A 20,366-nucleotide genomic window follows, 5' to 3' on the forward strand; every position below is an offset into this window, starting at 1 on the left:
GCATTCCCCACTTGTATCCTGATCATAGGTGCCATCGCTGCATGACTATGCCACCATCATTGTCTCCAGCAGGAGGCACTCTCATTATGGCATGTATGGAAATAGCCTCAGGCACAAAAAGCTTAAAAGACTGTAATATAGTAACCCTTCTTATAAATGAAAAGGATTTTATAAATACTAAAGGCTTCAGCTTAAGTGCTTGTGTATTGGTCACAGAATTCCAAGGTGACTTCAAATGACTATGATGATTTACTGTATGTGGAGCTTTATTCTTTATAACACGTTTAAATGTACTCAGATACTGTATGTTCTGTGTTCTTGATGCGTTATTTGATAAACAGCTAGCACCAGCTGGAAAGCAGGGACATCACCAAGCGTAATGCGTGTTACATCTGTACTGGAGGTATAAACTGAAAAATGTGACTTTATATAGTGTATGCTGTATATATTCAACTCACAAAGAAATTTGCATTCTTTTTGTCTCCAGGTGATTCAGTCATACATCTATCCAAAAGACTCTAAAAGGAAAAGAAAAAATAGATATCATATATTACATTAACATTCATGTTATACATTGTCATCCTAGCCACCAACAATCTACTAATACACTGTGCCCACTAGCATCAACAACCTATTACCAACCACAATATTATCTATTGCCACCGTAGCACCAACACAACCTATACAAACCACAATACTATCCAGTGTCGTCCTAACACCAACAACTTATTACGAACCACAATAACCATTTCTATCCTATCGGAAACAACCTACTGCCAACAATAAAGTTACCCACTGTCATCCTAGATCCAACAACATACAGTAGTGTAAGCAACAATGCTATGTATTGCCATTCTAGCAGCAACAAACTACCAACTATGTCATGAGAGAATCTTCTAGTATTGGGGGTCTTTTCTGCTTCTTTTCTGCTGAAAATGAATATTAGTCACAATGCAATTCAACTAGGATGCACAAGGAGACTCCGCTGATTCATTTGATATACAACACTTGTATGTCTATTACCCCTTTCACATCGCACAAATAACCCGGTATTGACACGGCATATTGCCGTGTCGAAACGGGTCAGTGTGCGATGTGAAAGCACTTTCGACGAATTAGCGGGTCGCCTGACCCGGTAAATTAACCCGGTATAAAAGAAGGGTTATACCCGGGTTGAATACCGGGTCAGGCACAGTGTGAATGGGAGCCATGTCGATGCGACACGGCTCCCATGCACAGCATAGGGAGAGGTGGCGCAGGAGATGAACTTATCTCCCAGCGCCGGCTCCACCCCCATCCTGCTGCTGCTGCGCCCCTCCGCTGCTATGGCAACCGACCCGGTATATTGCCGGGTCGGAAAGCCACCTTAGCAGAGCAAATGCCGGATCCCACCCGGTAAGGACACGTTTCTCTTACCGGGTGGGATCCAGCATTTGCGATCTGAAAGCGGTATAAGGGTGACAGAGTTTCTGAATCTGTACACAAAGTGCTACAATGTAGTAGCTGAAGTTTTTTCCACTACAAGTTCTGTTCTGCTCTATATACAGACTCATTTATCAACAGGTAATAAAACTCATTGCATATGATAAATGGTGCTTCAGCTATATGGCTCCCAACTGTCATTTTGCAAACACAATGACAGTTAGGAGCTGATTGGCTGGAGCACCATTTATCATATGCAACAAGTTTTATCATTCACGAGTTTTAGCACTCGTAGGATAATTTAGTCCCTTAATCAAACACAATATACAAGTGTCATATATCAAATTAATCAGCACAGTCTCTCGCACAATGCCGACTAAGGTGGTCATTCCGAGTTAATCACTAGCTGCATTTGTTCGCAGCGCAGCGATCAGGCTAAAAAATGGCAGTGGCGTACGGGCACAACGAACGATGCAGTTTTGCACAGGGTCTAGTCACACATTTCAGTCGCACTGGTTGCCGCAGAGTGATTGACATGAAGTGGGTGTTTCTGGGTGGCAACTGACGTTTTCAGGGAGTGTTCGGAAAAACGCAGGCGTGCCAGGGAAAATGCAGGCGTGGCTGGGCGAACGCTGGGTGGGTGTGTGACATCAAATCCGGAACTGAATAGTCTGAAGTAGTGATGAGCGGGTTCGGTTCCTCGGGATCCAAACTTCACCCATTTTACACGGTTCCGAGGCAGCCTCGGATCTTCCCGCCTTGCTTGGTTAACCCAAGCGTGCCCAAACGTCATCATCCCGCTGTCGGATTCTTGCGAGATTCGTATTCTATATAAGGAGCCGTGCGTCGCCGCCATTTTCACTCATGCTTTGGAGATGATAGCGAGAGGACGTGGCTGTGTTCTCTCAGTTTCTGTCTTTAGTGTGCTGCAAATATCTGTGCTCAGTGTGCTGCAAATATCTGTGCTCAGTGTGCTTGCAAATATCTGTGTTCAGTGTGCTGAAAATATCTACGTTCTCTGTCTGAAAAACGCTCCATATCTGTGCTGCATTGTAGTATATAGTAGGACAGTGCAGAATTTTGCTGTGACCACCAGTATATATATAGCAGTACGGTACAGTAGTTCATTGCTCTACCTCTCTGTCGTCAAGTGTACTATCCATCCATACCTGTGCTGCATTTTAGTTGTGCGCAGTATATAGTAGGAGGACAGTGCAGAATTTTGCTGACCACCAGTATATATATAGCAGTACGGTACAGTAGTCCACTGCTCTACCTCTGTGTCGCCAAGTATACTATGCATCCATACCTGTGCTGCATTTTAGTTGTGCGCAGTATATAGTAGGACAGTGCAGAATTTTGCTGAACACCATTATATATATAGCAGTACGGTATAGTAGTCCACTGCTCTACCTCTGTGTCATCAAGTATACTATGCATGCATACCTGTGCTGCATTTTAGTTGTGCGCAGTATATAGTAGGAGGACAGTGCATAATTTTGCTGACCACCAGTATATATATAGCAGTACGGTACAGTAGTCCACTGCTCTACCTCTGTATCGTCAAGTATACTATGCATCCATACCTGTGCTGCATTTTAGTTGTGCGCAGTATATAGTAGTAGGACAGTGCAGAATTTTGCTGACCACCAGTAAATATATAGCAGTACGGTACAGTAGTTCACTGCTCTACCTCTGTGTCGTCAAGTATGCTATGCATCCATACTTGTGCTGCATTTTAGTTGTGCGCAGTATATAGTAGGAGGACAGTGCAGAATTTTGCTGACCACCAGTATATATATATATAGCAGTACAGTACAGTAGTCCACTGCTCTACCTCTGTGTCGTCAAGCATACTATGTATCCAAACCTGTGCTGCATTTTAGTTGTGCGCAGTATATAGTAGGAGGACAGTGCAGAATTTTGCTGACCACCAGTATATATATAGCAGTGCGGTACAGTAGTCCACTGCTCTACCTCTATGTCGTCAAGTATACTACGCATCCATACCTGTGCTGCATTTTAGTTGTGCGCAGTATATAGTGGGAGGACAGTGCAGAATTTTGCTGACCACCAGTATATATATAGCAGTATGGTACAGTAGTCCACTGCTCTACCTCTGTGTCTTCAAGTATACTATGCATCCATACCTGTGCTGCATTTTAGTTGTGCGCAGTATATAGTAGTAGGACAGTGCAGCATTTTGCTGACCACCAGTATATAGCAGTATAGTACAGTAGTCCACTGTTCTACCTCTGTGTCGTCAAGTATGCTATGCATCCATACCTGTGCTGCCTTTTAGTTGTGTGCAGTATATAGTAGGAGGACAGTGCAGAATTTTGCTGACCACCAGTATATATATAGCAGTACGGTACAGTAGTCCATTGCTCTACCTCTGTGTCATCAAGAATACTACAAAAGTTCAGTAAAATGACCCAGAAATCAAAATTAAAAGCGTCTGATGAGAAGCGTAAACTTGCCAATATGCCATTTACGACACGGAGTGGCAAGGAACGGCTGAGGCCCTGGCTCATGTTCATGGCTAGTGGTACAGATTCACATGAGGATGGAAGCACTCATCCTCTCGCTAGAAAACTGCAGTGCCACTCCTAGATGGGCCAGGTGTTTGTGTCGGCCACTTGAGTCACTTAGCTTAGCCATCCAGCAACCTTGGTGCACCTCTTTTTTTCTTTGCATCATGCGCTGTTTGGGGACTATTTTTTGAAGTGTCATCCTGTCTGACACTGCAGTACCACTCCTAGATGGGCCAGGTGTTTGTGTCGGCCACTTGGGTTGCTTAGCTTAGCCATCCAGCGACCTTGGTGCACCTCTTTTTTTCTTAGCATCATGTGCTGTTTGGGGACTATTTGTTGAAGTGCCATCCTGTCTGACACTGCAGTGCCATTCCTAGATGGGCCAGGTGTTTGTGTCGGCCACTTGGGTCGCTTAGCTTAGCCAACCAGCGACCTTGGTGCACCTCTTTTTTTCTTTGCAACATGTCCTGTTTGGGGACTATTCATTGAAGTGCCATTCTGTCTGACACTGCAGTGCCACTCCTAGATGGGCCAGGTGTTTGTGTCGGCCACTTGGGTCGCTTAGCTTTGCCAACCAGCGACCTTGGTGCACCTCTTTATTTCTTTGCATCATGTGCTATTTGGGGACTATTTTTTAAATCGGCCATCCTGTCTGACACTGCAGTGCCACTCCTCGATGGGCCAGGTGTTTGTGTTGGCCACTTGGGTCGCTAAGTTTAGCCATCCAGCAACCTTGGTGAACCTCTTTTTTTCTTTGCATCATATGCTGTTTGGGGACTATTTTTTAAATCTGCCATCCTGTCTGACACTGCAGTGCCACTCCTAGATGGGCCAGGTGTTTGTGTCGGCCACTTGGATCACTTAGCTTAGCCATCCAGTAACCTTGGTGCACCTCTTTTTCTCTTTGCTTCGTGTGCTGTTTGGGGACTATTTTTTAAATCGGCCATCCTGTCTGACACTGCAGTGCCACTCCTAGATGGGCCAGGTGTTTGTGTCGGCCACTTGGGTCGCTAAGTTTAGCCATCCAGCAACCTTGGTGAACCTCTTTTTTTCTTTGCATCATATGCTGTTTGGGGACTATTTTTTAAATCTGCCATCCTGTCTGACACTGCAGTGCCACTCCTAGATGGGCCAGGTGTTTGTGTCGGCCACTTGGGTCGCTTAGCTTAGCCATCCAGCAACCTTGGTGCACCTCTTTTTTTCTTTGCATCATATGCTGTTTGGGGACTATTTATTGAAGTGCCATCCTGTCTGACACTGCAGTGCCATTCCTAGATGGACCAGGTGTTTGTGTTGGCCACTTGGGTCGCTTAGCTTAGCCATCCAGCAACCTTGGTGCACCTCTTTTTTTCTTTGCATCATATGCTGTTTGGGGACTATTTATTGAAGTGCCATCCTGTCTAACACTGCAGTGCCACTCCTAGATGGGCCAGGTGTTTGTGTCAGCCACTTGGGTCACTTAGCTTAGCCATCCAGCGACCTTGGTGCACCTCTTTTTTCTTTGCATCATGTGCTGTTTGGGGACTATTTTTTTAAATTGACCATCCTGTCTGACACTGCAGCGCCACTCCTAGATGGGCCAGGTGTTTGTGTCGGCCACTTGGGTCGCTTAGCTTAGCCATCCAGCAACCTTGGTGCACCTCTTTTTTTCTTTGCATCATATGCTGTTTGGGGACTATTTATTGAAGTGCCATCCTTTCTGACACTGCAGTGCCACTCCTAGATGGGCCAGGTGTTTGTGTCGGTGTGTCGGCCACTTGGGTCGCTTAGCTTAGCTATCCAGCGACCTTGGTGCACCTCTTTTTTTCTTTGCATCATGTGCTGTTTGGGGACTATATTTTGAAGTGCCATCCTGTCTGACACTGCAGTGCCACTCCTAGATGGGCGTGGTGTTTGTGTTGGCCACTTGGGTCGCTTAGCTTAGCCATCCAGCGACCTTGGTGCACCTCTTTTTTTCTTTGCATCATGTGCTGTTTGGGGACTGTTTTTTAAATCGGCCATCCTGTCTGACACTGCAGTGCCACTCGTAGTTGGGCCAGGTGGTAGTGTCGGCCACTTGGGTCGCTTAGCTTAGTCATCCAGCGACCTCAGTAAAAATTTTAGGACTAAAAATATTATTGTGAGGTTTTCAGAATAGACTGGAAATGAGTGGAAATTATGGTTATTGAGGTTAATAATACTATGGGATCAAAATTACCCCCAAATTCTATGATTTAAGCTGTTTTTGAGGGGGGTTTGTAAAAAAACACCCGAATCCAAAACACACCCGAATCCGACAAAAAAATTTCAGGAAGGTTTTGCCAAAACGTGTCCGAATCCAAAACACGGCCGTGGAACCGAATCCAAAACCAAAACACAAAAAATTTCTGGTGCACATCACTAGTCTGAAGTGATCGCAAGCGCTGAGTAGGTTTTGAGCTACTCTGAAACTACACAAAAAATTTTTGTAACCGCTCTGTGATAAAAACGTTCGCACTTCTGCTAAGCTAAAATACACTCCCCAATGGGCGGCGGCATAGCGTTTGCATGGCTGCTAAAAACTGCTAGCGAGCGATCAACTCGGAATGACCCCCTAAGGACCTTTTTTTAGTAAGGATAGTAGATTCTGCTTTTTAGCAGGATCTGCAATCCTTGCAATCGAATGCTGGGGGCCACCCATCGCAGGGCAAGGCCACCCAGCATGCGACCTACCACACACCCACTGCAATCATGCTGTAATTGCGATCGCACTGCAATTTCAGCATGGTTGCAGATGCCATTTTCTTTTTTCTGAGTGTGGCGACACACAGCCGCCCCTAAAACACCACTGGCATACCCCCGTTTCCCCAACGCCCTACCAAAAATGCTAGGTCGCCGCCTGCCCTGCGAATACCTCTGCCTGTCAATCAGGCAGAGGCGTTTGCAGTTAATGTGGGCTGACTGCATTAACTGCAGGTGCATGTGCAGGACGAGACCTGTGCATGCATACGCAAGCCCCGTCGCTGATAATGCGGAGACACAATGCAACCTGAATCAGCCCCTAAGACACATTTTCAGCAAAAAGACGCCCGACGTTAGCAGAGTTGCTCTAGACCTGGCGGCTCACTCACAGCAGGCATCTCACGCTGCATGGCGTATTGAGGCTAGATGTATGAGAACACATCTGTACAACAAACCACACTGTTAGACCTGCAACTAGTGTGAATTTAAAGCATAAACCAGTTTTAACGTGTTGATCTCCTCCTCCACTGCTTCCCATGCCCATGCAAGGCCCACAGACAACTCCAGGGCCAGGTAATTAGTACCCGCTCCCCCCCTCTCAGTGCCCCTTAATGTGATTCACACATGAACACTTTGCATTAATACCATAGTCAAAACATACACTTCATGTTAGTGTTATAAAAAGGTTACTGCCACAGTATATTGTAACCTTTAACAAAATATTTGGGACTTCTGGCAAAGATTTTCTTGCGTGTTTCCGCACTGCACATGTGGTAACAGGGCGTTCTCATGTATGTAGAGTTCAGTGGGGGCATGGTAATATGACCAGGGGCTGACTGGCAACTTTTAGCCTGGGGGGCAAGTAATGGCGCCATCTTAAAGGGAGTTTTTTTTGTTTAAAAAAATAAGTATTAATTAAAAAAAAATTAGGCCTGGTGTAAATTATCCCAAAGATACTTTATTATAAATTTGTCAGTGTGGGCGCGGCTTCAGCAGAGCTGTGTAGTGCAGGGGTGGCCAACCAGTCAGTGGCAAAGAGCCAGAAAAGATCTGTAGTCAAGGGTAAGAGCCATATGAGCAAAAATGGGGGCATGGCATAGTTGTCACAAAGCCACACCCCATTTTCATACGCACACCTTTCGGTTTGACATTTGTAGGAGTACAGTATGACCTTGTGTCATAACCCCATTTTTAGTCATGTTGTACAGTGCCACATAAATATAAAGCCCCACTACAGTGCCACATACATATAAAAACACCCAAAAATGGGTGCCTCCACAGTGCCAGATACATATATTCCTCCACAGTGCTAAATACATATATGCCCCCACAGTGCCAGATACATATATTCCTCCACAGTGCCAGATACATATATGCCCCCACAGTGCCAGATACATATATGTCCCCATAGTGCCAGATATGCCTCCACTGCCAGATACACATCTCCCCAGTGATAGATATGCCCCCACTGCCAGATACACATCTCTCCAGTGCCAGATATGCCCCCAGTGCCAGGTACACATCCCCCCAGTGCCAGATATTCCCCTAGTGCCAGAAACACATGTCCCCCCCAGTGCCAGATATGCCTCCAGTGCCAGATACACATCCCCCCCAGTGCTCAGTCTGCGGCTTGTGAGGGGAGGAGAGTGCAGCGTGCGCCTCTCCTGCCCCTCAGTCTCCTCTCTCCAGCAGCGTTGATTCTCTCTAATTAGGCGCCGGTCCGTGAGCCAGAGTTTGCGGACCGGCAGCTAAGGCTCCTGATTGGCTGCCAGTCCGCAAGCTCTAATTGGCTCACGGGCCGGCGCCATGCACTGCAGAGTAGGGCAGCGGGAGTCGCCGCGGGAGCTTACGAGCCGCATGCGGAGATAGAAAGAGCCACGGGTTGGCCACCGCTGGTGTAGTGGAAGGTGGCGGCCGGCCCGTGACCCTCTGCAGTAGCGTGGCCCAGGGGGCACATGGCACCCTGCCCCCCGGGCCAGCTCGCCTCTGAATATGACTGTGGGTTATGAGGAGTCAGATGCACCTGGTACAGAGCAGTGCACTGCACAGTCATGATGATAATAACTAGCAGCAAACCAGGACTACTGTGCACATAGGGGCACTTATACAACTCTGTAATTGTATAAGACTGAATATACACATTTATATATACGATTTACTTCCAACTCTGCACCATGACATTTGTGTTCCCACTGCTCCTTAAGAGTAAAAATGTACTGTAGACTTACTGTAAATATACACAATAAAGTACAGCGGTGTATTGTACTGTGTAATAATTCCTATTACCATAATGCCACTGGCACTGTCAGTCTGGTATTTCCATGGATCTTAGTTGTAGAAGGTTTACCTTTAGGCTCTCTGGCAGATGATATACCATTTCAAGAATGGGACACTTGTATCCAGACGAATGGGAAAATGTTACTAACACTTCTTCCCACCTGAAATGAAAGAAAAACGTAGTATAAAAAAATACACATCCATACAGTATTATATATCATTATATAACATGTAAAGACTAGCACATTTATCTTCACAACCAGCATTTGACGTGATTTCCTACTTTCTTTCTGGTGTCACTGGGAATTATATTATCACTGAATTTAGGGGTTGAGTCCGACTAGAATGCTGCAGCTGCAGTGTTCGCAGTCTGGTGTCTGACTGGTGTGTTGACAGGCAGAGGCGGGTGTGTCGGCAGCGTTTTGGGAGGCGCGGTCCGGTCTACACAGGCGGGTCCGGACTGTTGCTGGGGCGGGCCACGTCGGCTGCGTGACATCACATGCAGCCACTGCATCCCAAAACATGGCGGGTAGCCACCTGTCAGCGCAGCAAGGCTGCATAGGCAGGGAGATACTCCCCCTGTGCGAAAGCATCGCCGCTGTGCGATGCTTTTGCACCTCTGCGGGGGGGAAGAGGCATGCTTGGCGTCCCCCCGCATCTACGATCAGCCCTAAATTAGGCTCTTAGTTTTTGCTGACAAAACTTGTACTTCTTTTCTTTTGATAGACTGTAGCTAGGCAGACTTAAATCTCCACACTGCTGTTTCTGTATGAGAAAGTCATTTCTAAGCATTGTCGTTATTTTGCAACAGTCAGAATTTGTCTATGATAGTTGCCGGCATCTGCGGTGGTGTTAGCATGGCTTTACTATAGATATCACACCACCAGAGCGGTCTCTTCTGATTCTTCACCATCAGGCTGGACACTCCCTGCTTCGCCACAAGCTGCGCTTCATGCTCCTCCCCTACTAGTATAACTGTGAGTACGGCTGTAGTACCACTTGCACAATATACCACATGGCCAGGTTAAGCTACACTGTACTGGTTTTTGGGTAATCTTATAATGGTATGTACATTTAACTCTGCGAAAACCATAACCTGTACACAAATTTCCAACACGATAAGTTATAAATAACTTCAATATAGTCATTGATGGGAGGTGTCCTTTTTCACTGTGGCTTCAGTTGCACCAAATAACCCCTCTTGGCGCTCCAGTTCCTGTGCGAGACTTGTCTGAGACTGCATATAATGCAGAGGCAGATTGGGATGGAAAACCAGCCCGGGAAATTTATGGAAGCAGCCTTAATGGGGGTGCGTTCTGATGAGGGGGTTGGGTTTGTTGAGTGGGGCGGATCCCTCTTCAAAGGGCCTGATTGTACACAATTGCAGCCTTCCTTGCGCCTTTTTCTGCAATTGTGTCTGCGAATTGAGAACTAAAATCGTCACTGTAAAATTGTGTAGAAGTGGCCTGACATGGGCAGCACAAGAGGTATAACATACCATGTAGCCATGAGTTTGGTGGGCTGCCTGTTATGTGGGGGGTGGGGCCACATGACAACACACAAAACAGGCCCCACAGACACGTCGGTCTACCAGGAATCTTCATGGTGAGCCCTATTGCAAATCCGGCCCTGATATATGCCCCCATGTATCAATGGATTTTGCTGTTAAAAACCCGATGTTAGTAATAAACAGTGTCAAAACTAGACTTTTTGGTGCCCCATGCCAGAGAGAGAATTGGAGAGAGAGAGAATTTTTCTTACAGGGACATAAGGAGCATGCCTCGTGGGGAAGGGGCATGACAAGATTTATCTCAGAGAAAGCCCATGCTATAATGTTCCTTCCCACAAGCTACTAGTACTCTGTAAAAAAAAATAATCAGCATTGCAATTGAGCAGATCTATGTATTGTGCAGCGTCAAATCCAATCTCTTGCAGCCACACACTATATAGATCTGCTCACAATTTTTTTCACAAAGTACAAGGTACTGTAAAGGGGGGTACTCACGGGAGAGATGTGTGCTGAGCGATCTTAACACAGACCGCTCAGCACACATCTCTCACCCCGCTCAGCACAGCGCGATGTGCTGAGCGAGGGGGAAAGCCGACGGGGGGCCGCTCACTTCACACAACGGTGAAGTGAGCGACCCGCTAGATTGAGCCTGCATGCAGCTCAATCTAGCATCGGCGATAGCGATGCGCGGGGCCGCGCATCGCTATCGCTGGAGGGCATACACACGGCAGATCCGTGCTTAAAATCTAAGCAATCTAGCAAGATTGCTTAGATTTTAAGCACGGATCTCTCCGTGTGTACCCCCCTTAAGCTTCAAATATAATTCTCTATCTTAGAATTATCTACATTTATAAGTAAGGTCAGATAGCTCAATGAATAGATTGTCTGACTACAATGCTGCAGGCAATAGGTTAGAATCCGGCGTATGTCAGCACCTTGAAATGTAATAAAGGACAGTGTGACTGAATAACAAAGAAATCTCAAGTTGAGTTCATGAATGTTATATAGGTATTAGCGACAGAAGCGGTCAGGGTAGGAGACAAGGGCAGTCAGGAGATGCTGGGCTTCAAAAAGGGGGGAAGCGGCAAGTGAAAGTAATTAAAACAGATAATTGACAAGTGCCGCCAACACTGCCCTCTACCCAGCAGCGCTATGTGCGGGGCCCCCTCCGCACTCACCTAGTTACGGCCTTGGTGATAATGATAAATAACAGGTTTGTTTATTTAAGACACCCCCACATGCTGTTTTGTGTCAGTTTTATTCCCCCCCCCCTCATACTTCATTTACTTTACATGTTGAAGTTTATTTAACAACGAGCAGTATGTCCCAAATACCGCTCGTTGTGCTATTTCAAACTTGCCTGCTGTGGTCTGATAATTAACACTCACCGGCGCTGCGCTCACAACCAGAGTCCTCCAGCCTCCGTGGTCTGTCCCATTGTGCTCTGCACCAGCCGGGTCAGTCTAGCCGACAGCAGGGTTTCTATAGTAACAATCCTGTGAAGCTGGTGACCAGTGACCAGCTCCAACCCGTCCTTGGAGGTTTCTGCTCTGCAGCGTGCGGAAGTCTAAACCGCACATATGCCAGAATAGAAATACACTGGGCATGCGCGGTTAACACTAAACTTCATTCGTCTGCGCTGCTGTTCTCTAGTAAGCAGCGCACAAAGGGGGTCATTCCTAGTTTATCGCTCGCTAGAAACATTTTGCAGCACTGTGATCAGATAGTCGCCGCCTATGGGGAGTGTATTTTCGCTTTGCAAGTGTGCAAACTCTTTTGCAGCCGACGGCACAAAAAAGTTTTTTGCCGTTTCTGAGTAGCTCTGGACTTACTCAGCCGCTGTGATCACTTCAGTCTTTTTGGTCCCGGAGTTGACGTCAGACACACGCCCTGCAAACGTTTGGACATGCCTGCGTTTTTCCAAACACTCCCAGAAAACGGTCAGTTGACACCCACAAACACCCTCTTTCTGTCAATCACCTTGCGATCGGCCATGCGAATGGATTCTTCGTTAAATCCATCGCCCAGCACCGATCCTCTTTGTACCCGTATGATGCGCCTGCGCATTGCGGTGCATACACTTGTGCAGTTTTGCAGAGATTAAACCTGATTGCAGTGCCGCAAAAAGTTGCTAGCGAGCTATCAACTCGGAAGGACCCCCAAAAGCCAAAATATCACTATTGCTCGCCGGGGGGACTCCAATGTTAAATAATATTAAAAAAAACAAAACTAGACAAATGAAAACGTTATTTAACACACAACCGCAGACACTTTGATAAATGGAGGCATATTGGGGTATTCAATTATCCGCAAATTCGCTGCAATTTTTGCGGCAATCGGGCGAAAATTGCAGCAAAAGCGGCTTTTCACGGGTATGCGCGCTCCAGTTTTTCGACCTATTCAATTCCAAACGGGTTTCACGTGAAAATTGTTGCAGTGAAAAGTGTAGGTGAAAATGGGGAAAGCAGCCTGTACCCCCAAAAATGCTAAACTAACATAGGAAAACAGAAGAGAAGTGTATTAGAGATCACATTAGAGAGTTTTTGGGGACTTAAACTGTGTGAAATGGCTGTTATATGCATTTTAAAAAAATGCAAAAAAATGATAGAAAGCAAGTTTTTTTTGTGCAAAATAAATGCTCTCATTAAATTTGGGGTACATGAAAATGGGTATAAGTATATATTTGGGTCATTTTAGGGTACTTTAAAAAAGTGGAAACAGACCGATTACTCACACCTGCAAGCCTAAAAACACATGTCCCACTCATAAAGCACTCCAATATACCTGTCCCATACCTTGAAGCCCAATTTCCATCACTTTGTACTTTTTCACCCCAAAAATGACATGTCATTATTGGCCAATTAAAAATAATTGTCCGTTATCACTGCTAATTGAATATCCCCCATAGTGTGATACTATACTATGACAGAGGTATAATTATTCATTGCTGAACCTCAACCAATTGTACCCAATTCGGCAAATCATTTACAGTAGGGGACCTAAATTCAGGTAACATTATATAGTATCATGGGGAATAAAATTTCAGATTTCTTTTACCGTTCACTCTGAATTGCAGTAAAAACCACCTCTTTTCTTCCTGCACGAATTGCCTCATGGATGAATGAAGCCTCATTTGCATTTAATGTGATGGCTGCCCCGCTTTCCAGCAGAAGACCAACTGCTTTGGAATGTCCTTCTCGGGCAGCTATATGAAGTCCTGTGTTCTTAATTGGACAAGGTGTAAAATATGTGGTCAGTACAGGTAAAATCTATATACATAGCAGTATACTCTACTTCATAAACTTAACTGTTCAGTTTCACAGTTCAGCCTTCGGTCTTAATGTTTGGAATGCAATCATTTTAATACATTATAAAACCATACTGTATGTAAGCCATGTGTATGTTCCATTAAGTAGAACTACTGTAGGTCTGCTAAATTAACATCACCATTAATCCTATCATGGTTCATTTCCCCCTGTCACAAAATGTAGCTGCCTGTGTGGGAGCACCTGACATAAAGGACGGTTATCTGGTTGGAGGCACCTGGTATTTCATATCTGGTATTCATGAAAGATACGCTATACAACTTGGCTTAATATTCCCTCTGCATTGGCTATAGTATGTCTGTGAGTATAGTAAACATGATGTAAATAACGACCCACATGCTTTTAATGAGTTTTGTTTGAATAAGGGGAATGCTGTAATTTAGTTTTACAAGTTCAGAATAAACTACAAGCAGATGGATAACGCCATTTCTGTACAGTATGTGCAAATTCACTGAGTGAAGTACACCCACACCAGTAAGTTTAAAGACTGAACCAAGATTCAAGTTGGGTGTCATAAGGGTCTATTCATTATGCTTATTATTGGCTGGCCAGACTGACACCCAGTAATCACGTTTTTAATTTGCTGCTGGGTGCCGGAGCAATGATCAGAAAATCAGCTGTCCCTCTGAATCTCCACCTTCGGCAGTGCTACTGCGCATGTGTGACTGTGGGTTCACGCCTGCGTGACCTTCAGTGAATAGAGCTGGGCAGTGGCTAAAGGATCCGAAAGGATTCCTCTTCACAAATGGAACTCCTTCCAATAGGGAAGCATCTGGAGATGGCGAATGTTCCAGCAGTCAAGCTCCGAAAATAATAGGATTTTAATTACCTACCGGTAAATCCTTTTCTCGTAGTCCGTAGAGGATGCTGGGGTCCAATTTAGTACCATGGGGTATAGACGGGTCCTTTGGGAGCCACTGGCACTTTAAGAGTTAAATAGTGTGAGCTGGCTCCTCCCTCTATGCCCCTCCTACCAGACTCAGTCTAAAAATTGTGCCCGAGGAGACGGACATACTTTGAGAGAAGGAAAGACACAGATAGTGGTGAGATTCACGCCAGCTCACATATAACAAAAAGGAAAGCCAAGCTAACCAACTTGGAACGAGTCAGCAATTGCTGAACCAACAAACGTAACCAAGTAACAATGCAGGAATAATAAGTACTGGGCGGGCGCCCAGCATCCTCTACGGACTATGAGAAAAGGATTTACCAGTAGGTACTTAAAATAATGTTTTCTAAGTATCGAACTTGTAAAACTTAGCAAACATGTTCAACCCAGACCAAGTAGCTGCTCGGCAAAGCTGAAGAGCCGAGACACTCCGGGCAGCCTCGCAGGAAGAACCCACTTTACGTGCAGAGTGGGCCTGAACAGATTTCGGACAAGCCAAACTCGCTGTTGAATAAGCATGCTGGATAGTAAGCCTGAACCATCGAGAAGTGTTCTGCTTAGAAGCAGGACACCCAATCTTGTTGGGATCATAAAAGGATAAAAAGTGCGCCCGACTTCCTGTGACGAGTAGTTCTCTTCAAATATATTTTCAAAGCCCGCACAACATCCAGGGACTTTGAGGTAATCAAGGTGTCAGTCAGTAGCATACCTCCCAACATGACCCTCTCCAGGAGGGACAGAATGCTCTGCTTCTGGACTTCCCTCTTAATGTATGATTGCCATCACCTGTGCTGAAACAACTTTCTTATCCATTAACCTGTTCAACACAGGTGATGGCAATCATAAATTAAGAAAAAAGTTCAGAAGCAGAACATTGTGTCCCTCCTGGAGAGGGTCATGTTGGGAGGTATGCAGTAGCCACTGGCACCACAATAGGTTGGTTGATATGAAAAGCCGACACAACCTTTGGAAGAAATTGCTGACGCGTTCTGAGTTCATCCCTATCATCATGAAAAATCAAGTAGGGGCTCTTATGTAACAATGCCCCCAATTCAGACACACGTCTTGCAGATGCCAATGCCAACAGTGTGACTGTCTTCCAAGTAAGAAACTTTACATCCACCTCCTGTAAAGGTTCGAACCAATCCGTTTGCAGGAACTGCAGCACCACATTAAGATCCCATGGTGACATAGAAGGCACAAAGGGTGGTTGGATGTGTAGCACCCCTTTCAAGAAAGTCTGAACCTCAGGGAGAACAGGCAATTGTTTCTGGAAGAAAATGGACAAGGTCGAAATCTGGACCTTGATGGAGCCCAAGCGTAGGCCCACATCCACACCAGCTTGCAGAAAGAGGAGGAAATGTCCCACTTGAAACTCCACCTTAGGAAACTTATTGGATTCACACCAAGACACATACTTTTTCCAAATCCGATGGTAATGTTTAGACGTTACCCACTTTCTAGCTTGGATTAGAGTAGGAATGACCTTGTTCGGAATGCCCTTCCTAGCTAAGATCTGGCGTTCAACCTCCATGGCGTCAAATGTAGCCGCGGTAAGTCTTGATAGGTGAACGGCCCCTGTTGTAGAAGGTCCTCGTGAAGAGGAAGAGGCCTCGGATCCTCCAGAAGTAATTCCAGAAGATCCGCGTACCAAGCCCGTGTTGGCCAGTCCGGAGCAATGAGTATCGCCTGAACTTTTGTTCTTTTGATTAGTCTGAGAATCCTTGGGATGAGTGGAAGTGGAGGGAATACATACACCGAGTGGAGTTACCAGGGCGTCCACCACCACTGCTTGCGGGTCTCTTGACCTGGAACAGTACCTCCAAAGCTTCTTGTTGAGGTGAGAGGCCATCATGTCTATGTGAGGTACGACCCACCGCTTGTTACTTCCGGGTGGAGTCCCCATTCTCCTGGATGGAGATTGTGTTTGCTGAGGAAGTCCGCTTCCCAGTTGTCCACTCTCGGAATGAAGATAGCCGACAGCACCAGTGGGTGCCTTTCTGCCCAGAGGAGGATTCTCGTTACCTCTGACATCGCAGCTCTGCTCTTCGTTCCGCCCTGCCTGTTTATGTAGGACACCGCCGTGATGTTGTCCGATTGAACCTGAATGGACCGATCTTGCAGAAGATGTGCCGCTTGTAGAAGGCCATTGTATATGGCCCTTAGTTCCAGAACATTTATTGGAAGGACAGATTCCTGACTTGACCACCTTCCTTGGAAGTTTTCCCCTTGGGTGACTGCTCCTCAAACTCTGAGGCTTGCATCCGTGGTTAGAAGAATCCAGCTCTGAATCCCGAACCTGCGGCCCTCGAGCGAGTGAGGAGTTTGCAGCCACCAGAGGAGTGAAATCCTGGCTTTCGGCAACAGGCATATCCGCTGGTGCATGTGAAGATGTGATCCACTTGTCCAGGAGATCCAGCTGGAAGAACCATGCATGCCTTGTAGGAGGCCACCATCTTTCCCAGAAGGCGAATGCACAGATGATCCGATACCAGGCTGGTTTCAAAACTTACCGGACCATTGATTGGATCACTAATGCTTTCTCCAGAGGTAGAAACACCCGCTGCACTTCCGTGTCGAGTATCATCCCCAGGAAAGGTAGTCTCTTTATTGGTTCCAAATGTGACTTTGGAAGGTTCAGGATCCACCCATGATCCTGGAGTAGTCGAGTTGAGAGAGCAATACTCTGCAACAGCTTCTCCCTGGAAGATGCCTTTATCAGCAGATCGTCCAGATATGGAATTATGTTCACTCCCTGTGACCTTGGTGAACACCCTCGGTGCTGTGGAAAGGCCAAATGGTAGGGCCTGGAACTGGTAGTGACAGTCCCGTAGTGCAAACCTTAGATAATCCTGGTGAGGCGACCAGATCAGAATGTGAAGGTACGCATACTTGATATCCAGGGATACCAGGAATTCCTCCTCCTCCAGACCTGAGACCACCATTCTCAGAGACTCCATCTTGAACTTGAACACTTGTAAGTATGGGTTCAAGGACTTTAGGTTCAATATTGACATTACTGAACCGTCCGGCTTCAGTACCACAAACAGGTTTGAGTAATAACCCCTGTTTTTTAGGTGAGGTGGAACTTGAACAATGACATTTGTTTGTACCAATTTTTGAATGGCTTCCTGCAGAATTGTATTTTCTGTCAGCGAAGCTGGTAAGCCTGATTTGAAGAATCTGTGAGGTAGGAGTACTTTAAATTCCAGTCTGTACCCCTGGGTAACAATATCTTTTACCCAGGTGTCTAGGCACGACGCCGCCCAGACGTGACTGATATCTTTCAGTATCGCTTCCACCTGCCCAATCCCCAGGCTGTGAGGTCAACCGTCATGCTGAAGACTTGGAGGAAGCAGAACCTGGTTTCTGCTCCTGGGAACCTGTTGGTGCAGGTTTTCTGGATTTTCCCCAACCTTCTCTAAAGAAGGTGGGGGACCCTTGGATTTTTAAAATTTTGCTGTCCGAAAGGACTGCAACGTAGGTGTAGGATAAGATTTACTAACCCGTTCAGATGCGGAGGGAATAAAGGTCGACTTACCCGCAGTTGCCGTGGATATCCACGCATCCAGTGCTTCCCCAAATAGGATCTGACCTGTGATAAGTAGATTTTCCACAGTCTTCTTGGATTCCACATCCGCAGTCCATTGGCGTAGCCCGAGTCCTCTGCGTGCCGAGACTGCCATGGAAGTAGCCCTTGCATTAAGCAGGCCAATGTCCTTCATGGCTTCCACCATGAAACCTGCCGAATCCTGTATGTGACGTAAAAACAAGTCAATGTCACTCCTGTCCATAGTATCTAATTCCTCTAGTAATGTGCCTGACCACTTTACTATGGATTTATAAATCCACACACAAGCAATAGTGGGTCTTAAGGCCACACCTGTAGCCGTGTATAGTGATTTGAGCGTAGTCTCTATCTTGCGGTCAGCCAGCTCCTTTAAGGTGGTTGAACCGGGGACAGGTAAAACCACCTTTTTGACAACCTAGATACGGAAGCGTCTACTACAGGTGGATTTTCCCACTTTTTTCTGTCCTCTTCAGGAAAAGGAAAAGCAATGGGAATTCATTTAGGGATCTGGAATATTTCTCTGGGTTTTCATAGGATTTTTCAAACAAGGAGTTTAACTCCTTAGAAGCAGGGAAGGTAAGCGAGGATGTCTTATTTACAGTAAAGTAAGTCTCCTCTTCCTGCTCAGGTACCTTCTCAGTAATGTGTAAAACATCCCTAATGGCTTCAATTATTAGTTGCGCCACTTTAGCAAGAGAGGCATCCCCCCCCCCCTTCCCCGCATATCCCCATCACCGTCCCCTGTATCAGAGTCGGTATCCTTGTCAGCTTGAATTATCTGGGCAAGTGGATGTTTATGTGGGTATGTAGGTGGGTTTTTAGATGAAGTAGTGGGGACCGAAGCCTGCAAGCCCTCCACAGATTTTCTCAAAAATTGCGTCTCCCTCTCAGAATGTGATATCCTAGTTTAAATCTGGGATATCATCCCCCTTAAAGAATGCACCCATGGGGGTTCGGATTCAGAAGGCTGAGACAGTACACTGCATTCATCAGTACATGGAATAGGCTCCTCAGGAGATGATAAACACTCTGCAGCAGAGGACACAGAGTCCTTAGACATGGTAAAGTGGATATACACACACACAGGAAAATGTCAGCCACAGTTTCCCCCAGAGTACCTTCAGAAAGACACAGAGTGTAAGGAGCCAGCCACACAGCGCCCCTGTAGGCAATTATAATGATAAAAGCCAGGCGCTGACTAACTACCCTTAATAGGGTAATTAGTTGTATCATCACACTCCCCCCCGTCTATAACCCTGTTACTGCAGAGGTACAGCTGGAAGCATGTGGAGGACAGCGCTCCCTGTCAGCGTCTCCTACGATCTGCAGGGAGAAAATGGCACTGGTGAGTGCTAGATCCACTCTGAGAGGAAGCCCCGCCCCTTATAATGGCGCACGGCTTCCCGCACTAATGTTTAAACTGGCCTAAGGTTTTGTTAGTGCTAACAGCGGGATTAGCCCCTGTTAGCTGCTGGACCAGTGTAGGGTGTATTCGCGCTGGTTCAGGATGCCCCTCACAGTGCCTACACAGTGTGTTGCTGAGCCTTCCCGGAGCGCAGCCTGTCAGAGTTGCGCTCCCACCCTTGTGCTGACATACCCACCGGCGACCCGCTAACCAGGATGCCGGTGCTGTACTCACCACATCTTCAATCTTCTGGCTCTGTTAGGGGGTGGCGACCGTGCAGCGGGAGTGAGCGGTCGCCTTGTGGGCTAACGATCAGCACCCTTAGGAGCTCAGTGTCCTGTCAGCGGAGATAGAGAACCATTAACTCTTCAGGAAGTTGGTTCCTACTCCCCCCCCCTAAGTTCCACGAAGCAGGGAGGCTGTTGCCAGCAGTCTCCCTGTACCTAACTAACTAAAGAAAATAATAAAACTAGAAAAACTCCTAGGAGCTCCCCTAGCTGTGACCGGCTCCTCCGTGCACATTTTCTAAACTGAGTTTGGTAAGAGGGGCATAGAGGGAGGAGCCTGCCCACACTATTAAACTCTTAAAGTGCCAGTGGCTCCCAAAGGACCCATCTATACCCCATGGTACTAAATTCGACCCCAGCATCCTCTAGGACGTAAGATAAATTATATTTTCAAAGCTTGATGAATTTAGGTCCCCATATTAGTGTAGGCCACATCTGGAGTGAA

At 46.4% G+C, this 20,366-nt stretch overlaps 1 protein-coding gene across 4 annotated transcripts in view; it reads right to left on the reverse strand.

The window, feature by feature from the left end:
• Window positions 1-20,366, reverse strand: part of TRPA1 (transient receptor potential cation channel subfamily A member 1) — a 227,888-nt gene that overhangs the window by 77,382 nt on the left and 130,140 nt on the right. For all 4 annotated transcript variants that reach the window (XM_063923914.1, XM_063923911.1, XM_063923913.1 and 1 more), the window contains 3 exons: window positions 13,501-13,667; window positions 9,004-9,094; window positions 459-518 (listed from right to left, as the gene is read on the reverse strand). In XM_063923914.1, coding sequence (XP_063779984.1) covers window positions 459-518; window positions 9,004-9,094; window positions 13,501-13,667 — 318 coding nt within the window. The remainder of the gene's footprint in view (window positions 1-458; window positions 519-9,003; window positions 9,095-13,500; window positions 13,668-20,366) is intronic.

This window comes from Pseudophryne corroboree, chromosome 5 (genome assembly GCF_028390025.1).
Source record: "Pseudophryne corroboree isolate aPseCor3 chromosome 5, aPseCor3.hap2, whole genome shotgun sequence".
Lineage (NCBI taxonomy): Eukaryota > Metazoa > Chordata > Amphibia > Anura > Myobatrachidae > Pseudophryne > Pseudophryne corroboree.